The 20,263-nt window shown below is 42.7% G+C and overlaps 1 protein-coding gene and 1 pseudogene across 2 annotated transcripts in view; one reads left to right on the top strand and one right to left on the bottom strand.

The window, feature by feature from the left end:
* Positions 1-12,723: 12,723 nt before the first annotated feature.
* On the bottom strand, positions 12,724-12,841 carry LOC126196159 (5S ribosomal RNA; annotated as a pseudogene).
* Positions 12,842-15,294: 2,453 nt separating this feature from the next.
* LOC126195135 (extracellular tyrosine-protein kinase PKDCC-like) overlaps positions 15,295-20,263 on the top strand; it is a 52,950-nt gene continuing 47,981 nt past the window's right edge. The window contains exons 1-4 of one of the 2 annotated variants that reach the window (XM_049933633.1): positions 15,295-16,323; positions 17,017-17,130; positions 17,209-17,397; positions 17,826-18,123. In XM_049933633.1, coding sequence (XP_049789590.1) covers positions 15,850-16,323; positions 17,017-17,130; positions 17,209-17,397; positions 17,826-18,123 — 1,075 coding nt within the window. In that variant the 5' untranslated portion in view covers positions 15,295-15,849. The remainder of the gene's footprint in view (positions 16,324-17,016; positions 17,131-17,208; positions 17,398-17,825; positions 18,124-20,263) is intronic. The other variant, XM_049933631.1, reaches the window with a different exon arrangement.

The following is a 20,263-nucleotide window of genomic DNA, read 5'->3' as shown; positions in this document are numbered from 1 at the left end:
ATATAAGCACCCTCCCCCTGAAAATCAGAGCTGTCAGATAGTCTGCAACTTGTTGCTCATACTCAGCGGGATATATACACTCCTGGCCACCGTAAATGCAACACCCTGAAGGAAGCATCCGAATCAAGTGAAATTTACACCATGGGTTTGCAGCGATGAGATATGCAACTGATTAGAATTTCAGCGCAGACGCACATCACGCGCGCCTGTGGCGCCACCTCATAGCGCCACTTAAGGCTTGGCGATTTCGACGAGTGTACGTTTGGCACGTGTGTTTACCTTGTGGTTGTTTCACAAGACGATCAGTTATGCCTCGTAGACAACAGCGAACATCTTTTGATCAAGTATCCGAGTTCGACAGAGGAAGGATAGTGGCTTACCGAGATTGTGGATTATCATACAGAGAAATCGCTAGTCGTGTTGGACGAAACCAAACAACTGTAATGCGGATATGTGACCGTTGGATGCAGGAGGGTACGACGGACCGACGTGGTCGATCGCATTCACCTCGGCGCACCACTGCACGTGCTGATAGGCAAATTGTGCGCATGGCAGTGACGGATCGCTCAGTGACATCCCGAACCATAGCACAGCACATTGCGTCTGTAACGCATCATCCAGTGTCTGCGCGTACCATTCGACGCCGTTTACAGCAGAGTGGTCTGTCCGCAAGACGTCCATTGCTTCGTCTACCATTGACGCACCACCACAGTCGTCTCCGTCGCCAATGGTGTGATGACAGACGGATGTGGACGGCAGAATGGAATGACGTTGTCTTTACTGACGAGGCACGCTTCTGTCTGCAGCACCACGATGGTCGGATGCGAGTGTGGAGACACCGTGGAGAGAGGATGCTGGACAGCTGCATTATGCACCGCCACACTGGTCTTGCACCGGGTATTATGGTATGGGGCGGCATTGGATATTACTCTCGCACGCCTCTAGTACGCATTGCCGGTACTTTAAATAGCCGGCGCTACATATCCGAGGTGCTGGAGCCAGTTGTCCTTCCTTACCTTCAGGGCTCGGCCACAGCCATATTTCAACAGGATAATGCGCGACCACACGTGGCACGCATTGTCCAAAGGTTATTCGTCAATAACCAGATTGAATTGCTTCCCTGGCCGGCTCGCTCTCCGGATCTTTCGCCGATAGAAAACATGTGGTCCATGGTTGCTCAACGAGTGACCCAGATTACATCCCCAGCTACCACACCAGATGATCTTTGGCAACGTGTGGAAGCTGCTTGGGCTGCTGTACCCCAGGAACACATCCAACGTCTCTTTGACTCAATGCCGAGACGTGTGGCAGCGGTGATCTCCAACAATGGCGGCTACTCTGGCTACTGATTCTGGCAGGAACCACATGTCACAGACGTCTGTAAACGTAATCATTTGATACTTGGTCAACATGTTATCTACAAAATAAATCTTGTTGTGCTACCTCTTGTCTTTCTTGGTGTTGCATTTACGGTGGCCAGCAGTGTACTAGTGACCTAGATTCCGCAGGGGTATCTTATTCGGTCATGTAACTCTCTAGTCTGTAGGACATTCTATTTAGTTTAAATGTTTCAGCGAACAAGTGCCGTAGTAACAGATTGACTGGCTTCCGCCCCCATATAAGGATTCCCACTGGCTCGTTCCCCTCGTCTGTCACTGCTAATATCCTCCCTGCTAATAGCACTTTTTTTCTTGGTGTGCTTCCTGGCATAACCACTCGTTACTATTATTTTCTTTACCAACGTTACCAAAACTTGAAAATTGTTGAAGCTTTCGTGGCCACTTGTTGACAAACTGCCTATTGGCTTCTGTCTCGGGTTCTTCGGCCGACGTTCATCTAATGATTTTTCTGACGTTTCGCCAGCACGAGTGGCTGGCATTGTCAAAGCTTCACCACCGGCAATGGAGAGTGAAGCTTTGACAATGCCAGCCACTCGTGCTGGCGAAACGTCAGAAAAATCATTAGATGAACGTCGGCCGAAGAACCCGAGACAGAAGCCAATAGACAGTTTGTCAAAACTTGAAAAGTTTGTACCCCAAAGTAAACTCTTGCAAGTGATGGGATTTTGATGAACCCAACAAAGCCGGGTTTAAATGAACTCGCCCCGCTAGCTAACGGTAATTTAACACGTGGAGCGTGCCTGTCCTTATACAGGCACTTCGTTTAATGAGCAGCGGAAAAGCATAATGAGGTCCCACTAAAAAGGGATTATTATAGATTAAATACACGCAAAAGTAGTCCCCAAACTTAAATTAGAATAGTACAATCTATTGCTATGAAAGCCCATTTCCCACTGGCTCAAATATTATGTGTTACAAATTATTTATTTCTCAATACGTGAGTGTATATGTTTCCTTTCTTGAAACTGTCTTAAATATACAAAGTTTTTCTTTGTTGTTATAGACAGCTCTTACAAATAGATTGTAACCTTCGAAAACGATTTGTTCAGAATAATGGAAAACACACAAAAGACTCAAAAAATTGTGCAGGGGAAATAAAGGGCATCGTCGCTACATTCTTTTGGTAAGCTTCAACCAAATAGTGCTACGCATTGTTAAAGGTCTCTATTATTTATTGCTCAGTTGCGAAAATAGGAGGGCCGACAAATTTTAGGGTTCGCACTGTGTGGGAGATGGCCACGCTATGCCACTGCTTCTATACCAGTGGTCATCAAAATTTCTTGCTGAAGAGCCAATATTGACATTGTGTGGCGGCACCTAGGTGTACCGATCTGATTAAAAACTGGTAACCTACGTAAATTAGTATGTTGTGAGCTATACTAAGGCGGCATACGTTGGCCCCCCAGCACACAAGTATTCGTCGTTAAAAATCGCCACTATTCGGAACACATCGTGTCGACTGTTCACTACTTCAGACAGCTGTCAACCTCACTGACCCCAGAGCTGTTGTACTTCGCCATCTACATAGATACTCTGCAAGCCACCGTTCGGTGCTTGGCGGAGGGTACTCTGTACCACTACTTGTCATTTCCTTTCCTGTTCCACTAGCAAATAGAGCGAGGGAAAAACGACTGTCTGTATGCTTCCGTATGAGCCCTAACTTCTCGTATCTTATTTTCGTGGTCCTTACGCGCAATGTATATTGGCTGCAGCAGAATCCTTCGACAGTCAGCTTCAAATGTCGGTTCTCTAAATTTAGTCAATAGCGTTTCTCGAAAAGAACGTCGCCTCCTCTACAGAGTTTCCCATATGAGTAGCCGAAACATCTCCGTAACACTTTCGTGTTGTTCGAACCTACCGGCAACAAATCCCGCAGCCCACCTCTGAATTGCTTCGCTATGCTCCTTCAGTCCTATCTAGTATGTATCCCAAACACTCGAGCAGTACTCAAGAATTGATCGCAGCAACGTCCTATATGCGGTCTCCTTTATAGGTGAACCACCCTTTCCCAAAATTCTCCCAATAAACTGAAGTCGACGATTCACATTCCCTACCACAGTTTTCACATGCTCGTTCCACCTCATGTCGCTTTGCAACGTTACGCCCAAAGATTTAATCGACTTGATTGTGTCAAGCAGGACACTAGTAATACTGTATCCGAACATTACAAGTTTGATCTTCCTACTCACCCGCATTAACTGACATTTTCCCACATTTAGGGCTAGCTGCCATTCATCACACCAACCGAAATTTTTGACTAGTCTTGCATCTTCCTACTGTCACTCGACTTCGACACCTGACCGTACACCACGGCGTCATCAGCAAACAACTGCCCACCCTCTCCGCCAAATCATTTATGTATATAGAGAACAACAACGTCCTTTCACACTTGCCTGGGGCACTCCTGACGATATCCTTGTCTCTGATGACCACTCGCCGTCGAGGACAACATACTGCGTTCTATTATTTAAGAAGTCTTCTAGCCGCTCACTTTTCTGTGATCTTATTCCATATGCTCGCACCTTGGTTAACAGCCTGCATTGGGGCACAGTGTCAAATACTTTCCAGAAATGTAGAAATATGGAATCTGCCTATCGCCCTTCATCCATAGTTTTTAGTATATCATGTGAGAAAAGGGGAAGCTAAGTTTCGCACGAGTGATGCTCTCTAAAATCATACTGATTCGTGGACATAAGCTTCTCAGGCTCAAGAAAATTTATTATATTCGAACCCAGAATATGTTCAATGATTTGGCAGCAAATCGAAGTTAGCGATGTTGATCTGTAATTTTGCGGGTCCGTTCTTTTACCCTTCTTATATATTGGAGTCAGCTGCCCTTTTTTCCAGTCGCTTTGGACTTTGTGCTAGGCGAGAGATTCACGATAAATACGAGCTAGATAAGGGGCCAATGTCGTAGGGTACTCTTTGTAAAACTGAACTGGGATTCCCGGGTTCGATTCCCGGCGGGGTCGGGGATTTTCTCTGCCTCGTGATGACTGGGTGTTGTGTGCTGTCCTTAGGTTAGTTAGGTTTAAGTAGTTCTAAGTTCTAGGGGACTGATGACCATAGATGTTAAGTCCCATAGTGCTCAGAGCAATTTGAACCATTTGAACTGGGATTCCATCCGGACCTGGTGATTTATTTGCTTTCAAATCTTTCAGTTGTTTCTCTACGCCAGGTACAGGGGATAGGCAAAATAATTTGAACACCTGTACTTACTTGGGGACGGTTTATTAATAAGAGGTTGGACCCCCATTTGCCCGTAATACAGCCGCGAGTCTTCGTGGAACACTGGCATATAATGATTGTATAGTCTCCAGTGGAATGTTATGCCTCTCTTCGATCAGAACCTCTTCTGACTCCTGTAGTGACGAGGGAGGCGGAAATCTGCTCCGCAGTCTGCACTCCAAGGGTTCGACAATGTTCAAGTCCGAGGACTGTGCTGGCCAGGGAAGACGCTGCAGTTTAGTTGCATGCTCCTCATATAACTATTTTACTGTCCTGGCTGTGTGAATGGGCGCATTATCGTCCTGAAGTATGGCATAATTGTTGGGGAACAACAATTGAATCATGGGGTGCATCTGATCACCTAAAAAGTTCACATAATCGTTGCCTGTAACACTGCCTTTGAGAGTAACGATGTGACCAGCAGAATACCATGAAGCGGCTGCGCACACCATCACACTTCCACCTGCATGCTTAACCGTTGAAATCAAGCAATCAGTATTGTACGCTTCTTTTGGCGTTCTCCAGACGTAAACTCGGTCGGAAGTTGGAAATAACGAAAGCGTTGACTCGTCGGACCATATGACGTGTCTCCACTGATTAGCCGTCTAGGATTTATGCTCCTGACACCATGTTTTACGTTTCTTTGCGTTAGTTGTGTCACTAATGGTTTCGGTATACCAGCTCGTGCTTGAATATTCGCTTTTGGAGTTCTCGGCGGACAGTGTCGATAGATACGTAGTCTCGAAGATGGCTATTGAGCTCTGAAGTCTGAGTTGTTGACCGTCAAACACAACCATTCCATTACTACCTACTACTGTTCACATTATTTTGTCTATCCCCTGTATGTTTATTACTATGCTGGAGTCTGTCCGATGGTCAACTGACGATGCGATTCTCCTGTGTGAACGATTTCTCGAACGCGAAATTTAAAACTTCGACTTTCGATTTGCTATCTGCAGCTGCCACACCAGACTGGTCAACAAGGGACTGAGTGGAAGCCTTAGACACGCTTAGCCATTTTACGTAAGACCAGAATTTTCTCGGATTCTCTGCCAGATCTTTTGCTAAGGTGTGACGGTGGTGTTGTTGTATGTTTCGCACATAGATATTTTCACAGACGAGCGAATCTCTACTAACCTTCGCTTGTCGTCATTTGTGGTTCCCTTTTGAACCGAGAGTGCAAGAGCCTCTGCTTCCTCAGCATCCGCCGAATTTCGTTATTAAACTACGGTGGGTCTTTCCCATCCTTTATCCACTTAGTAGTCACATAACTCTCCAGAATACTATTTAGACTCTGCTTATTATTAACTTTTGTAATAATGCTAGCTATAATGACATCATGATCGCTAATCCCCGTTTCTATACTGACATTGTCTATAAGGTCCGTCCCATTTGTAGCTACAAAAAAATGGTTCAAATGGCTCTGAGCACTATGGGACTCAACTTCTGAGGTCATCGGTCCCCTAGAACTTACGTTAGAACTACTTAAACCTAACTAACCTAAGGACATCACACACATCTATGCCCGAGGCAGGATTCGAACCTGCGATCGTAGTGGTCGCGCGATTCCAGACTGTAGCGCCCAAAACCGCTCGGCCACCTCGGCCGGCTGTAGCTACAAGGTTTAAGATATTTCCATTGGGTGTAGGCTGTCGATCTAGCTGCTCAAGACAATTTTCAGAAAATTTGTTCAGAAGTATTTTGCATTACTGTCTGTCTGTACCCGCCGCAATGAAGCCATAGACATCTCGGTCTATACTCGGCAGGTTAAAGTCGCCTCCAACTAGTATCGCATGACCTGGGTATTTACGCGCTAGTCACCGTAGACTTCCTCTGAATGACTCTAAAACTGTCACAGCAGAATCGGGTGGCCGGTAAAAATATCCGACAATTAACTTGGTTTCACATACACCTGTTATACGCAACCAGATGACTTCACTGTCACATTCAATTTCGACCTCAATAGAGACAATATTTTTGTCAACTGCAGTGAACACTACCCCTCCTATGGCCTCTAATCTGTCTTTCCAATATACGTTCCACGACCCGCTAAATATCTCAGACCTTTCCATTTCGGGTTTCAGCCAGCTCTCTGTCCCAATAATAATTTTAGTGCCAGAACTTTCCTGGAGGGCAGTAACTTCAGGAACTTTATTGCGAATGCTTCGACAGTTTACTAAAAAAATTATGATAGTCGAAGTGTCTTTATTCTGAGCGCCGTTAGACTTCCCTTGCTGTGAATCGACTGGCGAGTGTTCGTCAGAGCACCTCAAACTACCGCCCAGCCCAAAAAACCCTCACATGCACTCCACAAGCACTCTGCTACCAGAGCAGCTGCTTCTTTGTGTGGTGCACCCCTGATCTGTCAAGGGTGTCCTACAAATCCTCACACGATAACGCAGGTCTAGAAATCTGTAGCTAAGACCGTCACAGAGTCGACGAAGCCATTCGTTGAGACCCCCCACAAGGCTCCAAAACAAAGCACCCCAATTAACTCTGGGAACGATGCTGCACATTGCGAACTCTGCTTGCACCCAGCGAGAGAGGCGAACAGTCTTCACAACCTCCACCAGCCACCTGTACGAAATGAGGATCGCCTCAGAACCCATGCGACAGGCGTTTCTGGTGCAGACGTGAGCCACAACATGCAAATGACTGCACCCTGCACGTTCGATAGCCACAGATAAGGCCGCCTCCACATCTCAGAAAAGGCGACCCAGTAGACATACCGAGCGCACATTGGCTTTCTTTCCAGCCCTGAATGCTGTCTGCGTAAGGGGCTCCATAACATTGGAGCTCCCCCGTGTGCCCGGACCCTGTTGAAGGAGCGGCCAACTGTCCACTCACAGGGTGAAAGGGCAAGGTTACGCGGCCAGTCTCCACAATTGGCCGTCTTCTTCGAGTGACGCGAACGCAAAGCGTTACCACCCGTCATTTACCCTGCTGTGAGGGCGGATCCACCGCGTCAGGTGCAATAGGTGCCTCGGAAGCAGAGCCCATGGACAAAACAAGCGATATCTGAGATGTCCAATGTGACGCGGCAGATTCTCCGCCACCGCTACACCCCGAGGCAACAGCCTGAACGTGACTGACCGTAGCCAAAAGCACATTCAGCTGATCGCGAATTGCGGCCAGCTCCTCCTGTGTCCACACACAGCATGCACACATCCTAGCCATCCTAGCAAGACTAACTGAAGAAGTGAACTGTAAAAGCAGACAGTTCTAGATATGCAACTTACTACCCTCCTGATCTGTCACCAACGGACGCTGATGCGTTAACGAGTTACGTAGCTGGCTGTTCAGTGAGCAATTATTGCGTTACAGGCTGAATGAATTTGCACTTACAAAAACGCGAGATTAAACCTCTTATACAGGGAAACACACTCGAAATTTAATAAAGATACGGCGAGGAAAGCACAGAAAAAGATAAACACTTAACCTGTCGCTCTGTAGTTGTACATCAGCCGAGAGCTGGACTCTGATTCACTGGCTTATTAATCGAACGGACAGTCGCTTTCAAAACAAAACAAATGAGCAACTACTGCGCTACAGGCTGCTGTTATGCTGCAATTTCCTATTGCTGTGTTGTCTGTGTGGGTCGATAATTAAGTAATGAATTACAGTAATTGTACTTATGTTTAAATGCATTGTCCAATATGAGACACGATCACAAATATAAACTACATTTTTGAATGCCAATTTTTTTTTTTTTACTTAGTGCGTTGTATTACAACAACACCGACATGATTTTGTATTCCTTGTTACAGTGCCGGCCGGGGTGGCCGAGCGGTTCTAGGCGCTACAGTCTGGAACCGCGCGACCGCTACGGTCGCAGGTTGAAATCCTGCCTCGGGCTTGGGTGTGTGTGATGTCCTTAGGTTAGTTAGGTTTAAGTAGTTCTAAGTTCTAGGGGACTGATGACCTCAGAAGTTAAGTCCCATAGTGATCAGAGCCATTTGAACCATTTTGTTAAGTTATATGCGGCATCTGAAGATAACAATCTCTATAATTCGCATTCACGATTACATGTTACTTCCGTTTGGAATTTAAGCCACAGCAGCTGATTGGTACAAGTCGTGCACGCCCGTGAGTTGTCAGTACAAAAGGCAAACAATAAAACATTTCCCCCGTACGTCCTCTAACCCGTAGTTCCCGCGTTGCTTCCACCTCTTCCCCCGAAGTAAACATCCAACTTTAATTAGATCATGGCCGAAATCACCAACGTCAATTAAAATTATGCACATCGTAAAATATTACTGCCTCTGTAACTTTTATGTTTGCTAATGTGCAGGAAAATTAGATTTTTTAGAAGCTCTTAATGTTAGGCGAGGTTTTTGGATTCTGCTGTTAGTTGTTAGATGTATATTACTACAGAATTAGTAAGCCGCCAATTCCTTAAAGAATCCATCTTCCATGTATAAAACAGCTTCAAACGTCTGATTACTTTACAAACGAGTTAACGTGTTAAATAAGTGATTAAGTGTATATGGGAAAATAGTTTAGACAAGATTTGAAATTATGCTTAAAATTTGTTGAGAGTCCTAATTTGCATTTCATTTTAAGTAACAGAAAATTTCTAACACTTCAAAAAGTTTATGGCATCATATCTCGTGAACTATGTGTCATATAATGGCATTATTTTGCAGGTACGTTCAGTGATACATGTAGATGAAGAAACATGAGGAGGAGTAAGACACTTTTTTTCATGCTAGTACTTAACATACATTATTTACATTTTCAAACTTTTCTTAGTACCATATCTCAGTGTAAGTTACAGTTTATGCAATTTGCTTTCAAAATGAAACAAAATTAGATATTAAATAATTTGCACACAATTATTTAAGCAGATGTACTTTGTATCTCTGTTCCCCATACACTGATCAGCCAGAACAATTATAATCACCCACATATTAGCTGGTATGTCTACCTTTGGCACGCATAACAGCGGTAGCGTATCATGGCATGGAAGCGGTGAGGCCTCGGTTGGTCGCTGGAGGGAGTTCGCACCACATCTGCACACACAAGTCACCTAATACCCGTAAATCCCGGGGAGGGGGGTTTTGAGTTCTCACACCACGTTCAGTCACATCCCAGAGGTATTCGGTCAAATTCAGATCTGGCGAGTGGGGGGAGAGGGAATGGGAGGGGGGCACCTCATCAATTGGAACTCGCACTGTGTTCCTCGAACCACTCCATCACACTCCTGGTCATGTGACATGACTCATTATCTTGTTGAAAAATGCCACTGCCATCAGGAAACATGATAGTCATGAAGGGCCTACGTGGTCTGCAACCAGTGTGCGATTCTCCTCGGTCATAATTGTGCCTTGTACGTGCTCCAGTGGACCCATGGATGCGCACGTGAATGTTCGCCAGAGCGTAGTGGAGCAGCCGCTAGCTTGTTTCCGAGCAGCAGTACGTCAGTCAGGGAGCTATTCCCCTGGAAGATGACGGATTCGCGCCCTACCATCAGCATTACGAAGAAGGTAGCGGGATTCATCAGATCATGCAGCGCTTTGCCACGGCTCCAACGTCCAGTGCTGATAGCCACGTGCCCATTTATGTAGTAGTTACTGATGTCATGGTGTTAACATTGGTACATGCATAGGTCGTCGGCTGAGGAGGCCCATCATTAGAAGTGTTCGGTGCACTGTGTGTTCAGACGCACTTGTACTCTACCCAGCATTAAAGTCTGATGTTCGTTCCGCCACGGTTCGCCGCCTGTACTGTTTTGCCAGTCTGCCCAGCCTACGACGTCCGACATCTGTAATGAAGGGTGGCCGCCCAACCCCTCGACCTCTGGACGTGGTTTCGTCACGTTTTGAGACACTAACCACAGCACTCCACAAACACCCGACAAGTCGTGCTGTTTCCGAAATGCTCGTGCTGTGCCTGCCCTAGGTCAAACTCAGACAAATTGCACGCCTTCTCCTTTCACCACACAGACAGCACACTTATTGATACTATATGCACCATATGTGTGTCTGACTAGCAGCATTCCTCGCCAGGTGACGGTAGTAGGTCGGTGATCATAATGTTCTGGCTGGTCAGTGTATGTGGAGCATACTGAGACAGTTGATGGGGAGGATTAATACAAGGAAATAATGTGAAAATATTAAACTTCTTCGATAATTACAAGACTGAAATCAGTTTCAAAACTGTAATAGAATTGCTGTCTTTAGCGTCACTGCAAAATTTAAGTTTTCGAAGGATCATCTTTATGTCTCCAGTGCGAATTGGAGAAACATCTGGCACAAGAGGAACAAGAGATTTCCTACTGCTTTAGAACTTTTTCTTAAAAAACTAACTTCCACTCATCTTTCTTGTCTCTTTTCTTAGTAAAGTACCAACCCTTTTTTCCGTTTTAGAATTGCGTCAAAATGCAATCACCAATATCAGATTCCCGATCCAGTTCTTCAAGCGCTGATGGATCTATCTGTGGTTCATCTGAACTGTCACGCAGCTCTAGTTCTTCTCCTTTTTCTGAAGTCTCCGCAACAAAAAAAAGATTTCTTTTTGTAGCCTTTTTCCTTGGTTCAACAGTAGTAGGCTGCTGTGGTTTCTGCCTTGCCTTGTGCGTCAGTCTTGCTTCTGTGAGGTTCTTTTCTGAAGTATCTGTTGCTGTTTTACTTCCACGCTGTTTTTTTTCCATTCTGTGTGTTCTTTCTCTCATCTGATTTGGGATAGCCCCTTGCTTCCTCTGGGGCTATAAATGAACTTACAGAAGCTTGTAATTCCTCAACAGGTGTATTTGTAGCGTCTTGTAGTTCGTAATTTGACTGACAAGGCACTGGCTCACTAAGAGTTGGAATTGCTGGTTCCAGGGGACACGAATGGCAACGGTCTGCCAGTAACAGAACTTAGTGAGAGATCTCTTTCAGTCAATATATTGCGATCGTAGGGGAAAATTCCACATTTCTTGAATGCTACCAAGATGCTTGAAGGAGTAAGGCCTTTCTGATGACCACTGCTTACACACGCAACAGTTTCATAGATTGTGAATGGTATACGTAGGTGCTGAATTAACCAAGCATCGACCACAGCATCATATACGAGATTAAAAGGTTTAAATATCCCGACATCTGGTGGCTGAAACCTGTTTGTCAAATGTGAAGGAACAGTCAAAATAGTGAGACGCCCTAATAGAAAGATGGCTCTCATAATTGTCATAAATTAACAGAGAAGGATTTTCCTTTGAGCTTGCTGATTGTTATATGAAATGTTCCATCACTTCATAGAAAAATTCTGCGTTCATCCAACCAGATGGTGAAGATAGACCCAGCCTTCCAGGAGGTTCCCCATTCAACATGTGCTCTTTGAAATGCACTCTGGGAAAGGCCAGGACTGGTGGAAGACTGTTCCTTGCAGCACTCACCATGCAGCAAGTTGTTACTAATTATCCTTTTCCAGCACTTGTCACTTTGGATACTTGCTTGATTCCTCATTCACCGACACTTTAGCAAATGTTCGCATGTGATGTTACCAACTGACGCAGTAAGAGCCCCATTGCAGCCACCGTATGCTGGATCTTACGAAGTACAGTAACGTAACGCACACACAATGAAGCTCCTGATTCACGATAAACCGGTTACTGTGTCAGTCGATCGTACGTAGCCTGCTCACTTAATGGCGGAAGACTTAAAGCAGGAATACATACAAGACTACCAGTAGTATACGAGAATACGGTGTCACAACAGAAGCAAGCATCTTCCAGAACAGCAAATAAACCGAATCTGGTGGAAGATACGGTAGCGGAAGAAGAAGACATGCAACCGGTGATTTATACAAGGGCGGGTCGGAAGGTCCGATACAAGGCCCCACACCCACCTGGAGCTCCGCTATACCAGGAGGTGGCTGTGTGGAAGCGGGAAGATAAAACTAGACTATTTTCCGCCGAACAGGTCATGGAGGCCCGCCATGATGGCCCAGCGGCACCGTGTCATCCTCTGCCCGCAAGCATCACTGGATACGGATATGGAGGGGAAAAGTCAGCTAACAGCTCCTTCACCCAGTTTGTCAGTTTACGAGACCGGAGCGGCTACTTCTCGGTCAAGCAGCTCCTCAGTTTGTCTCACAAGGGCTGAGGCACGCCGCTTACCAACAGCGCTCGGCAGACCGGATGGTCACCCATCCAAGTGCTAGCCCAGTCCGACAGCGCTTAACTTCGGTGATCTGACGAGAACCGGTGTTACCCCTGCGGCAAGGCGGTTGGCAGCGGAAAAACGGACAAAACAAACAGTTACGCACAGTGCAGCAGTCGGCGGCAAGGACGTTAATTATTTGAGTACTGTTCATTCTTCGGCTTTGTTCTATGAGTTAGGTTGTTCCGTTGTAGATTATTCGCTTTTATGTTTTACGAGAAAGAGAAATAAAGGTGTATGTTTTCGCATATGCGTATAAGAAGTTATTATTTAATATGATGTTACGTAGCGGCCATATAATAAATTAAAACATCATGCCTGTTGCTGAAGTTATACTGGTCACCATTATAGGCCGAAGCCAGTGCTTCACACTTCTAAATATGTATGGTATCATATCTCCTAAACTATTTGTCGTACAGTCATGTAATTTTGCATGTACAATCAGCGGTACATATGGATATGGCCTGCAAACGGTGTTGCGAATAGAGTCGCCAGCAAAAAAGTGATACATTAAAACTGATGCTGAAGTTTTACTGCATGAACAGCGAAAATATAGTAAGCGATGAATTTTTCCCTTTTACCGTTTTGTGGGAATGTCAAGAAGAAATGATTTTTTAGAGGTTTGAAATTATGTATAACGTTTGTTGGAAGTCGCTTTCATTCTCAAATACTACGTGTATTTTCGTGTTGAACTTGTAACACAACATTATATCTCTTAATGAGTAGCTAAAGACAGCATTTTAATTTTTTTTTAAATTCGGTCAATAATTAGGAGAAATATTGAAAATATAATTTTTGTAGCCGTTGGAAGTCGTTACATGTGCAACCAGCAGCTAGTAACGAATTCCGGATTATATGCATCATAAAAATCTTAAAATATGCACGAAAAATGCTTTAAAATACATGAAAAGTGTCGAAATATGCAAGATCAAATAATTGAATAAACGTGGTAGTTACTGCGTGCATTATTTCTCAAAGTCGAACCTGTGCATATCAGTCACGAGGAAGAGCGCCGGCCATTCGAAAAATCGGTTCATTTAGAATATTGATATCATTTTCTGAATACTTTCCGGTAGAGGTTAGGAAGGGGACCGAGTGCTGTTCCAAATGTTCGGTATAAGATTGTGTCTTCGATCACTTAAAACATTTTTATAAGCAGAAAAGAACCGCTCTGCATCATGTGAGGTAACGGGCAGTATTTGTACTTGGGTGCTATGTTGGTATTTATTGTTTCTGGTAAAAATTCACCCGTCCCATAAAAAAACTATCCATTTGGCACGAGGGTTCAAAGCCTGGATTATTGTTTAAAATGCTTTCAAACCTTTTTTTACGGTTTTTTGGGAATACCTTCGGCAATGAGAAGTTCGCTACAATAATTTTATTCATTAACTGAAAGGATTCATTCAATGCCAAATCTTGAGTTTCAAGGTTGCTAACTTCTTGCAGGTATATGGAAGAAATGAGGGCTAATCACAACAATGTCTTTTTTAATACCGGAATCATTAAAACCTTCCTTGCACTGGAAAACTGCCAAAGCCTCTGCACTATCGAAGTCGTTTACTACCGCTCTAAAAGCCTCGAAATGTTCGGTGTAAAACAACACAGCTTCGACCCACGTACCCCAACGAGTTACCACAGGTTCGAGAGGTAAACACACATTTGATAATTTTTCTTGGTAGGTCTTGATGCGAGCAGGACCCTTTAGAAACACATTTCTTTGTGGATGAAACCAGTTTATTTACATTCACAAAAGTGGAAGGGCTTTTCCTGCTTTGGTCATATTGGGAGCAGAACCTGAAATAAACATAAACACCCTTTAATCTGCAGAAGATTCCAGAAATATTTTTCTAATACTTTCATTCACAAATCTGGCGATCGTAGAATGATTTACTTTTCCAAGTTCTTTGCAGGTCGTTAAATAGGAAGAAGAAGGCTCTTCTTTAAAGCACCAACAATTAAGTTTGACGATCACTGTTCAATACCATAGATAAGTTCTTGAAAATAAATAATTATTTATTTATACAGAAATAAAACTGAGCTGCACGTAGCCATATAAATATTTCTCCATGGCTTAAAAAAAAGATATATGTTGTATGTTTATTCAGTTGGCATGAGCCATTCATAAAATTATCGTGAATATGGCCTAGGGAACACGCAAGTAACAAACAAACAGTGCCTGAAAGGAGGTTAAAATGTTGTGCTCATCGCCATAGAGTCATAATCTACTCGATCCACGCCACCAACGAGTAACTGAGACTTCTGCGCATGTCTCAAATCAGGCATTCCCACAGTAGTTCCATTTTGCAGGGAAGCAACATTACGCGTAACAACGACGAACTCGACGTATTACCTGTTTTCAAATTATATATTGATATAGTAATGAATCTATCGATTCAGTCATATGATTTTAATTTACATGTGATTTTTTATGTGAGCTGTCAGAAGTACTGTACAACAGGTAAAGGATGTCAATATTTGGTTGCGTTGGTACACCTGCAGGACTCTGCTGCCCTCTGCCACAGCTCTGCCATTTTCGTGGATTAGTTTAGTTTCAGCAATGGGAGGAGTAGGTTGGCTAGAGGTATTTTGGACGATACGGTAGTAAACACCGACCTTGCAGAATGCAGTGCCGGGCGACTGTTGTGAGCGCGATAAAATTATTTCACGAAGCTTCTGTGTTAAGCGTCGGAAGAAGTGTGAACAGTTATCCTTTGCTTTGCTGTAATACCACGAAGTTCGCAGTATTGATAGCTCTTTCCCCACGTTAACATAGAAGGTGCGAAACTAGCAGACGATGATTTTCAGCCTAGCCTGGGCCCTTTCAGTGTCTCTGTTGTTTGTAGACTGCCAGATATTCAGATATATACGAACTGTCAGTGATGAATGAAGAACAATAATACGATACTACCCGAAAAGCAGAGATTTGGACTGCATCCATTTTTCTCTCATAGAGCATCATATCAGCAAATTTGTTATTAATATGACATATAATGAATTGAGGCCGTTTGTATATGATACAAGAATGTGCTTCAGCTCTGTGCACGAAAGAATTAAGTACTTGACATGATAATCACCTTGCCATGTCACTGTATCGCGCTGGCATCGTGTTTCCACGGTGTTCGAGCTTATGTTTACTCATCACCGTTTACGCAATTTTGTTTGCTGTAGCTGGTGTTTTGCTTCTGCAGCTTCGCTACAGCAGACGTGTTGCAACGAAGCCCTCAAACTATGAGGATAGCTACTTGTGGGAGGTAGAGGGATGGTATAGTAACGAGAGTGGCTTGAGATGGCCAGTTGCTGCAGAAAGACACTTATTTGGTTGCCTTTCCTTGAGAGAACTGACTGACCTAGAGTTCGTAGCAGCAGGGTGGACAAAAGCTGTCTATAAGGGTACCTTTAGAGGTCAGAATGTAGCTGTAAAAACTGTAAACTTGAATGGAAAAGACATGAGAGAATGTGATGCTTCAATGTCAGTGTGCTACCGCAGAGCAGCAGCAAAAATTTTGAAAGAAATTGTGCTTTTAACGGAGCTTGCCCATGACAATGTTGTGACCGTAAGTAATAATTAAATGATTTTAATCATCTTCCAATGAACGCTTGTGCGTAAACAATTTTTAATACACGTTTTATTTACACGTAACATGAGTTCAGAAAGCAAGCTGCTGGCTGTGTAGAATCAGTATTCTTCTAGTATGTAGTGTTTCTTCCGTAAATCAGTAATGTAATTTAAATAATTTGTGGTGTAGAAATATTTTTACCTAAACTTTGCCCAAACTAAATCACTCCAATGAAATTAGCCCATAAATGAAGGTAGGCCCTAATACTTGTCAACTTAAAAGTCTGGTGGCTATGCAGAACAACATGCTGTTTTTCCTTGTAGATAAGCTGCTATTTACTCAGCTTTTGTACGCCAGGGTATAAAGTATTACAATGTAAATGTAGTACACCTGCATGTTTTGTACAAGCTTCTGTAGTCAGTTATGAAACAGACAGTGGGAGTGATACTGTAGTCATTTGAGGGGAAAAAATGGACAGTTGTGTAGCTATAGAAAGTAAGACTGCAGTCATTAAACAGTATTGTCGTTTTGTGTTGTTGAAATATTTTGCTGGTGAGTTGATAGATATCGTACATAAAATACGTGCCATTCAGAGCATTTAATGTTCCATTTTTCTAAGTGTAAAATGGACCTAGTACAGTGAAATCCACTGTATACAAAGTGCTCTAACTCCTGAAATTTTTTTTGCAGGTTATTGGCTCATGTGTTCCTGAAACTGTTGGTCCTGTCGCCATTGTAACAGAACTGGGCGAACCTCTGGATACAGTCCGCTTACTTCAGTTGTCATGGGAAGACAGGCTGAGAGTATGTATCACATTATTATAAACATGAGCTTAGTTTGTATTTCATAGCATGTCTAAGCAAACATTCTTAATATTACAGTTGGCTCTTGGAATAGCCCACATTCTACATCACCTTGCAACGTCCCCCCTTGGTTCTTTGTCAATGAATGACTTTAGAAGGCAGCAGTTTGTTTTGGTTGGAGGAACACTGAAGTTATCTGACGTTGATGATATTGGAGTTGGGGAACCAGAATGTGCAACAGATGATGACTGTATTATACAAGCAGAGGTATGAATAGTGAAATGTGAAGAATGTGTTGACTTTCCTTAAATTTATCTCACTTTTATGATAGACTACTCCGGTAAAATGTCTTATAATTGTAACATAAGTAAGAGGTGATTTGGCATCAAGTTATTTGTATAGATTTTACCAAATTAACTCAGTATGGGTTATGGAATGTCTTGCATATGGGTTATGGAATGCCTAGCATCTTTAAGGTCCCAAAAAATATTAAGATAACCAAATCATGATGAAAATTTGAGTAAGTGGTAAAGTTTTAACTTTCAGGTTTTACATTAACTTATGGTTGCTCTTGCTCTGGCATTTTTGTTGTCTACTTAACAGGATGCTTCTGTGTGAGACCTAACACATAATATCTGAATTCCTTTGTAGATTCTTCTAGTAGTCCTCAGTATTGTGCGTGTTGTGTGTTGCAGGGAGGACATAATGGAACCAGAGAGATACACCTGAACTGCCACAACTCACACTGTGTAGGCTACAATGAACGTCTTAATGTGTTGCGTGCAGGTCAACATTTCATAAGTTTATTTTTGCCTCTGAGTGCTCCAGCATCACTAGAGCCACAAGTCCAAGAGTTATTAAGAGCTTATAAGGAACCTGGTACATGGGAAACTGCTCATATATTATCTGCAACAGAACATTTGGTTCACAAATTTGCCTCTGGTGAATATTTGCAACGACACATACCACAGCCACCATCGTTGGACTCTCTAGGTTAGTATTACGTAACATCGTATAAAATTAGTCATGCTTTTTGAAATGAGAGATAAATGTATCTAACAGTGGTAAAAACTTATCTTATAAGACCCAGTACATTAGTTGCAGATGTTTATTTCTGATATCCATAATCTCACTATTGAAAATACAATCACCATCACTACATGCTGACAGCAGTGTGATGACCACCTCCTCCTCATGTTTGTCTTCACTTGTGCATAAATTTCTGTTTATTAAAAATGAATGCAAATGCACAGAAAGAAGTTTTCTATTTCAGGCTTTATTTTAATATTATGTAGGCCTACTTCAAATACATTTCTCTTTGTATATTCAAATAGGTGTGAATGATATCCCCCATTGGTAAAATGCTATTTTTTGTGTACTCTTCCACAAAACAAAAGAAGTGAGACCTCTTGTGTTACAGAGGGACAATTTTTTGTGATGTGTTACAGTATGGTTGTTTTTTAACTTTAACTGTTTTCTTAAGCTGTGACTTGTGTAATAAAGATCGACCAACTCAATTGCTATGGGTAAGCTGTTTTCTTTCACTCTGCTGGAAAATATCGTCCTAAGAGTTCTGGTGCAAAAGAAAAGATTGGTTCTGGAAATTTATAAACTCGCCAAGTATGGTTAATTATTTCTTGTTTCTGTCTGACTTGGACCAATTTGCATTACATGTGTCTGCATTTATTTCTCCACCATTCAAATCAGTACTGAATGTCATTCTGTGTGTGTCTGTGCAGCAGCTCTGCCATGTTTAGCTTTCAGCAGAGAACAAAAGCACTTCTGTAGTAAACTGCTCATCCACTATCTCTATTGATAAGCTTTGTTAAATGTTGTCATAGCATAGTGACACAGTTAATGGTCAAACAATATCCATACCATTTCAGTTACTTCAATAGTAATGTAACTAGTCTTAATTTTAAATATAGCTCAAATAAAATAACTTTGTGATTGAGATATATCTGTGTTGTGACCTGGTGTGATGCATGTCATTTACTCATTCAGTCAGTAGATTGCAGCTGATATGGCAATGTATTAACAACACATTGAAAGATGGGTAACTGCTATTAGAAGGGTGTTCAGTCATGTGTAACAAAGGTCATGATTTAACAAATTACCCATAAGATTTGAACAAAACTGAAGTTCATTACAACAGCCCGTATCACTAACGCATGGTGCTGCACTCACATTGGGAATCAGTTTCCCTACCTTTTGTTGCATCAGTAGAAGTTCTGTCATAATTTAGCAAAATGATGTGTACTACCCAACAAAGTGAACTGGTTACGTGGCCAGGGTGGCAGCACTGTCTTATATATGCCTTAGAGACAGGGAGTAGAGGTAGTAACAGCATACACTGTAGAACTCTTAAAAGTGGAAGCACTGTCATAAACTAAATATCTGTATGTGCTACTGACTGTACTGTGTTATTTAGAGCGAGAGCAGAAACAAGACCTACCGTACATCTTATCTTGATCCTAATAACAGTTTGTCGGCAGTATCAATAAAATTACGTTGCACAGTGATATTGCTATTTTACACAGGTGTGTAGGTTGATTCATTACTTGTTGTTTCTCTTGGATGATTATGCTGACACTACATTTAACTCAATGCAGACTGATTTTATTAAATTTGTAGTTTCCTCTTCCATTAAAATATGTCCTTCAGTAGTCATCACTTTTTTTTTAAGAGCCTTTCTAGTCTTGATGTCACAACAGAGAAACCTAACATCACTCCACTGCCAGTTGATGGTTGGAGTACTGACACATCTGTGTATCCAGTAATGCTGGCAACTGAGGGTTATGCATGCGGATCGTATCAACCTTTACCGCATCAAAGACAGCCTGAAGATTGATGCCACGAAGCGTTGAAACTGGTAGCAACAAAATAAGTTAAAATCATAAGGACAGCTGTAGTGTTTCTATTTTTTGTCACAAAAAGAATGCCAAAGTTTACCTGCCCTTATGTCTACATGTTTTTAATTTCTTTCTGCCCATTTTGACAGGGTATCCTAAGTTAGTTTCTCTGTTATTCCAAAAGAAGTGAACACAAAATAAAGCCCTGCATTTGTAACATAGAAATGTTGCCTGGCTCTACTGTTTGACAATACTTCATTCACATTGTCACTCTGCAACAT

Source organism: Schistocerca nitens, chromosome 7, assembly GCF_023898315.1.
Source record: "Schistocerca nitens isolate TAMUIC-IGC-003100 chromosome 7, iqSchNite1.1, whole genome shotgun sequence".
NCBI classification, from domain to species: Eukaryota; Metazoa; Arthropoda; class Insecta; order Orthoptera; family Acrididae; genus Schistocerca; species Schistocerca nitens.
This window is presented reverse-complemented; position numbering and strand designations above follow the sequence as displayed.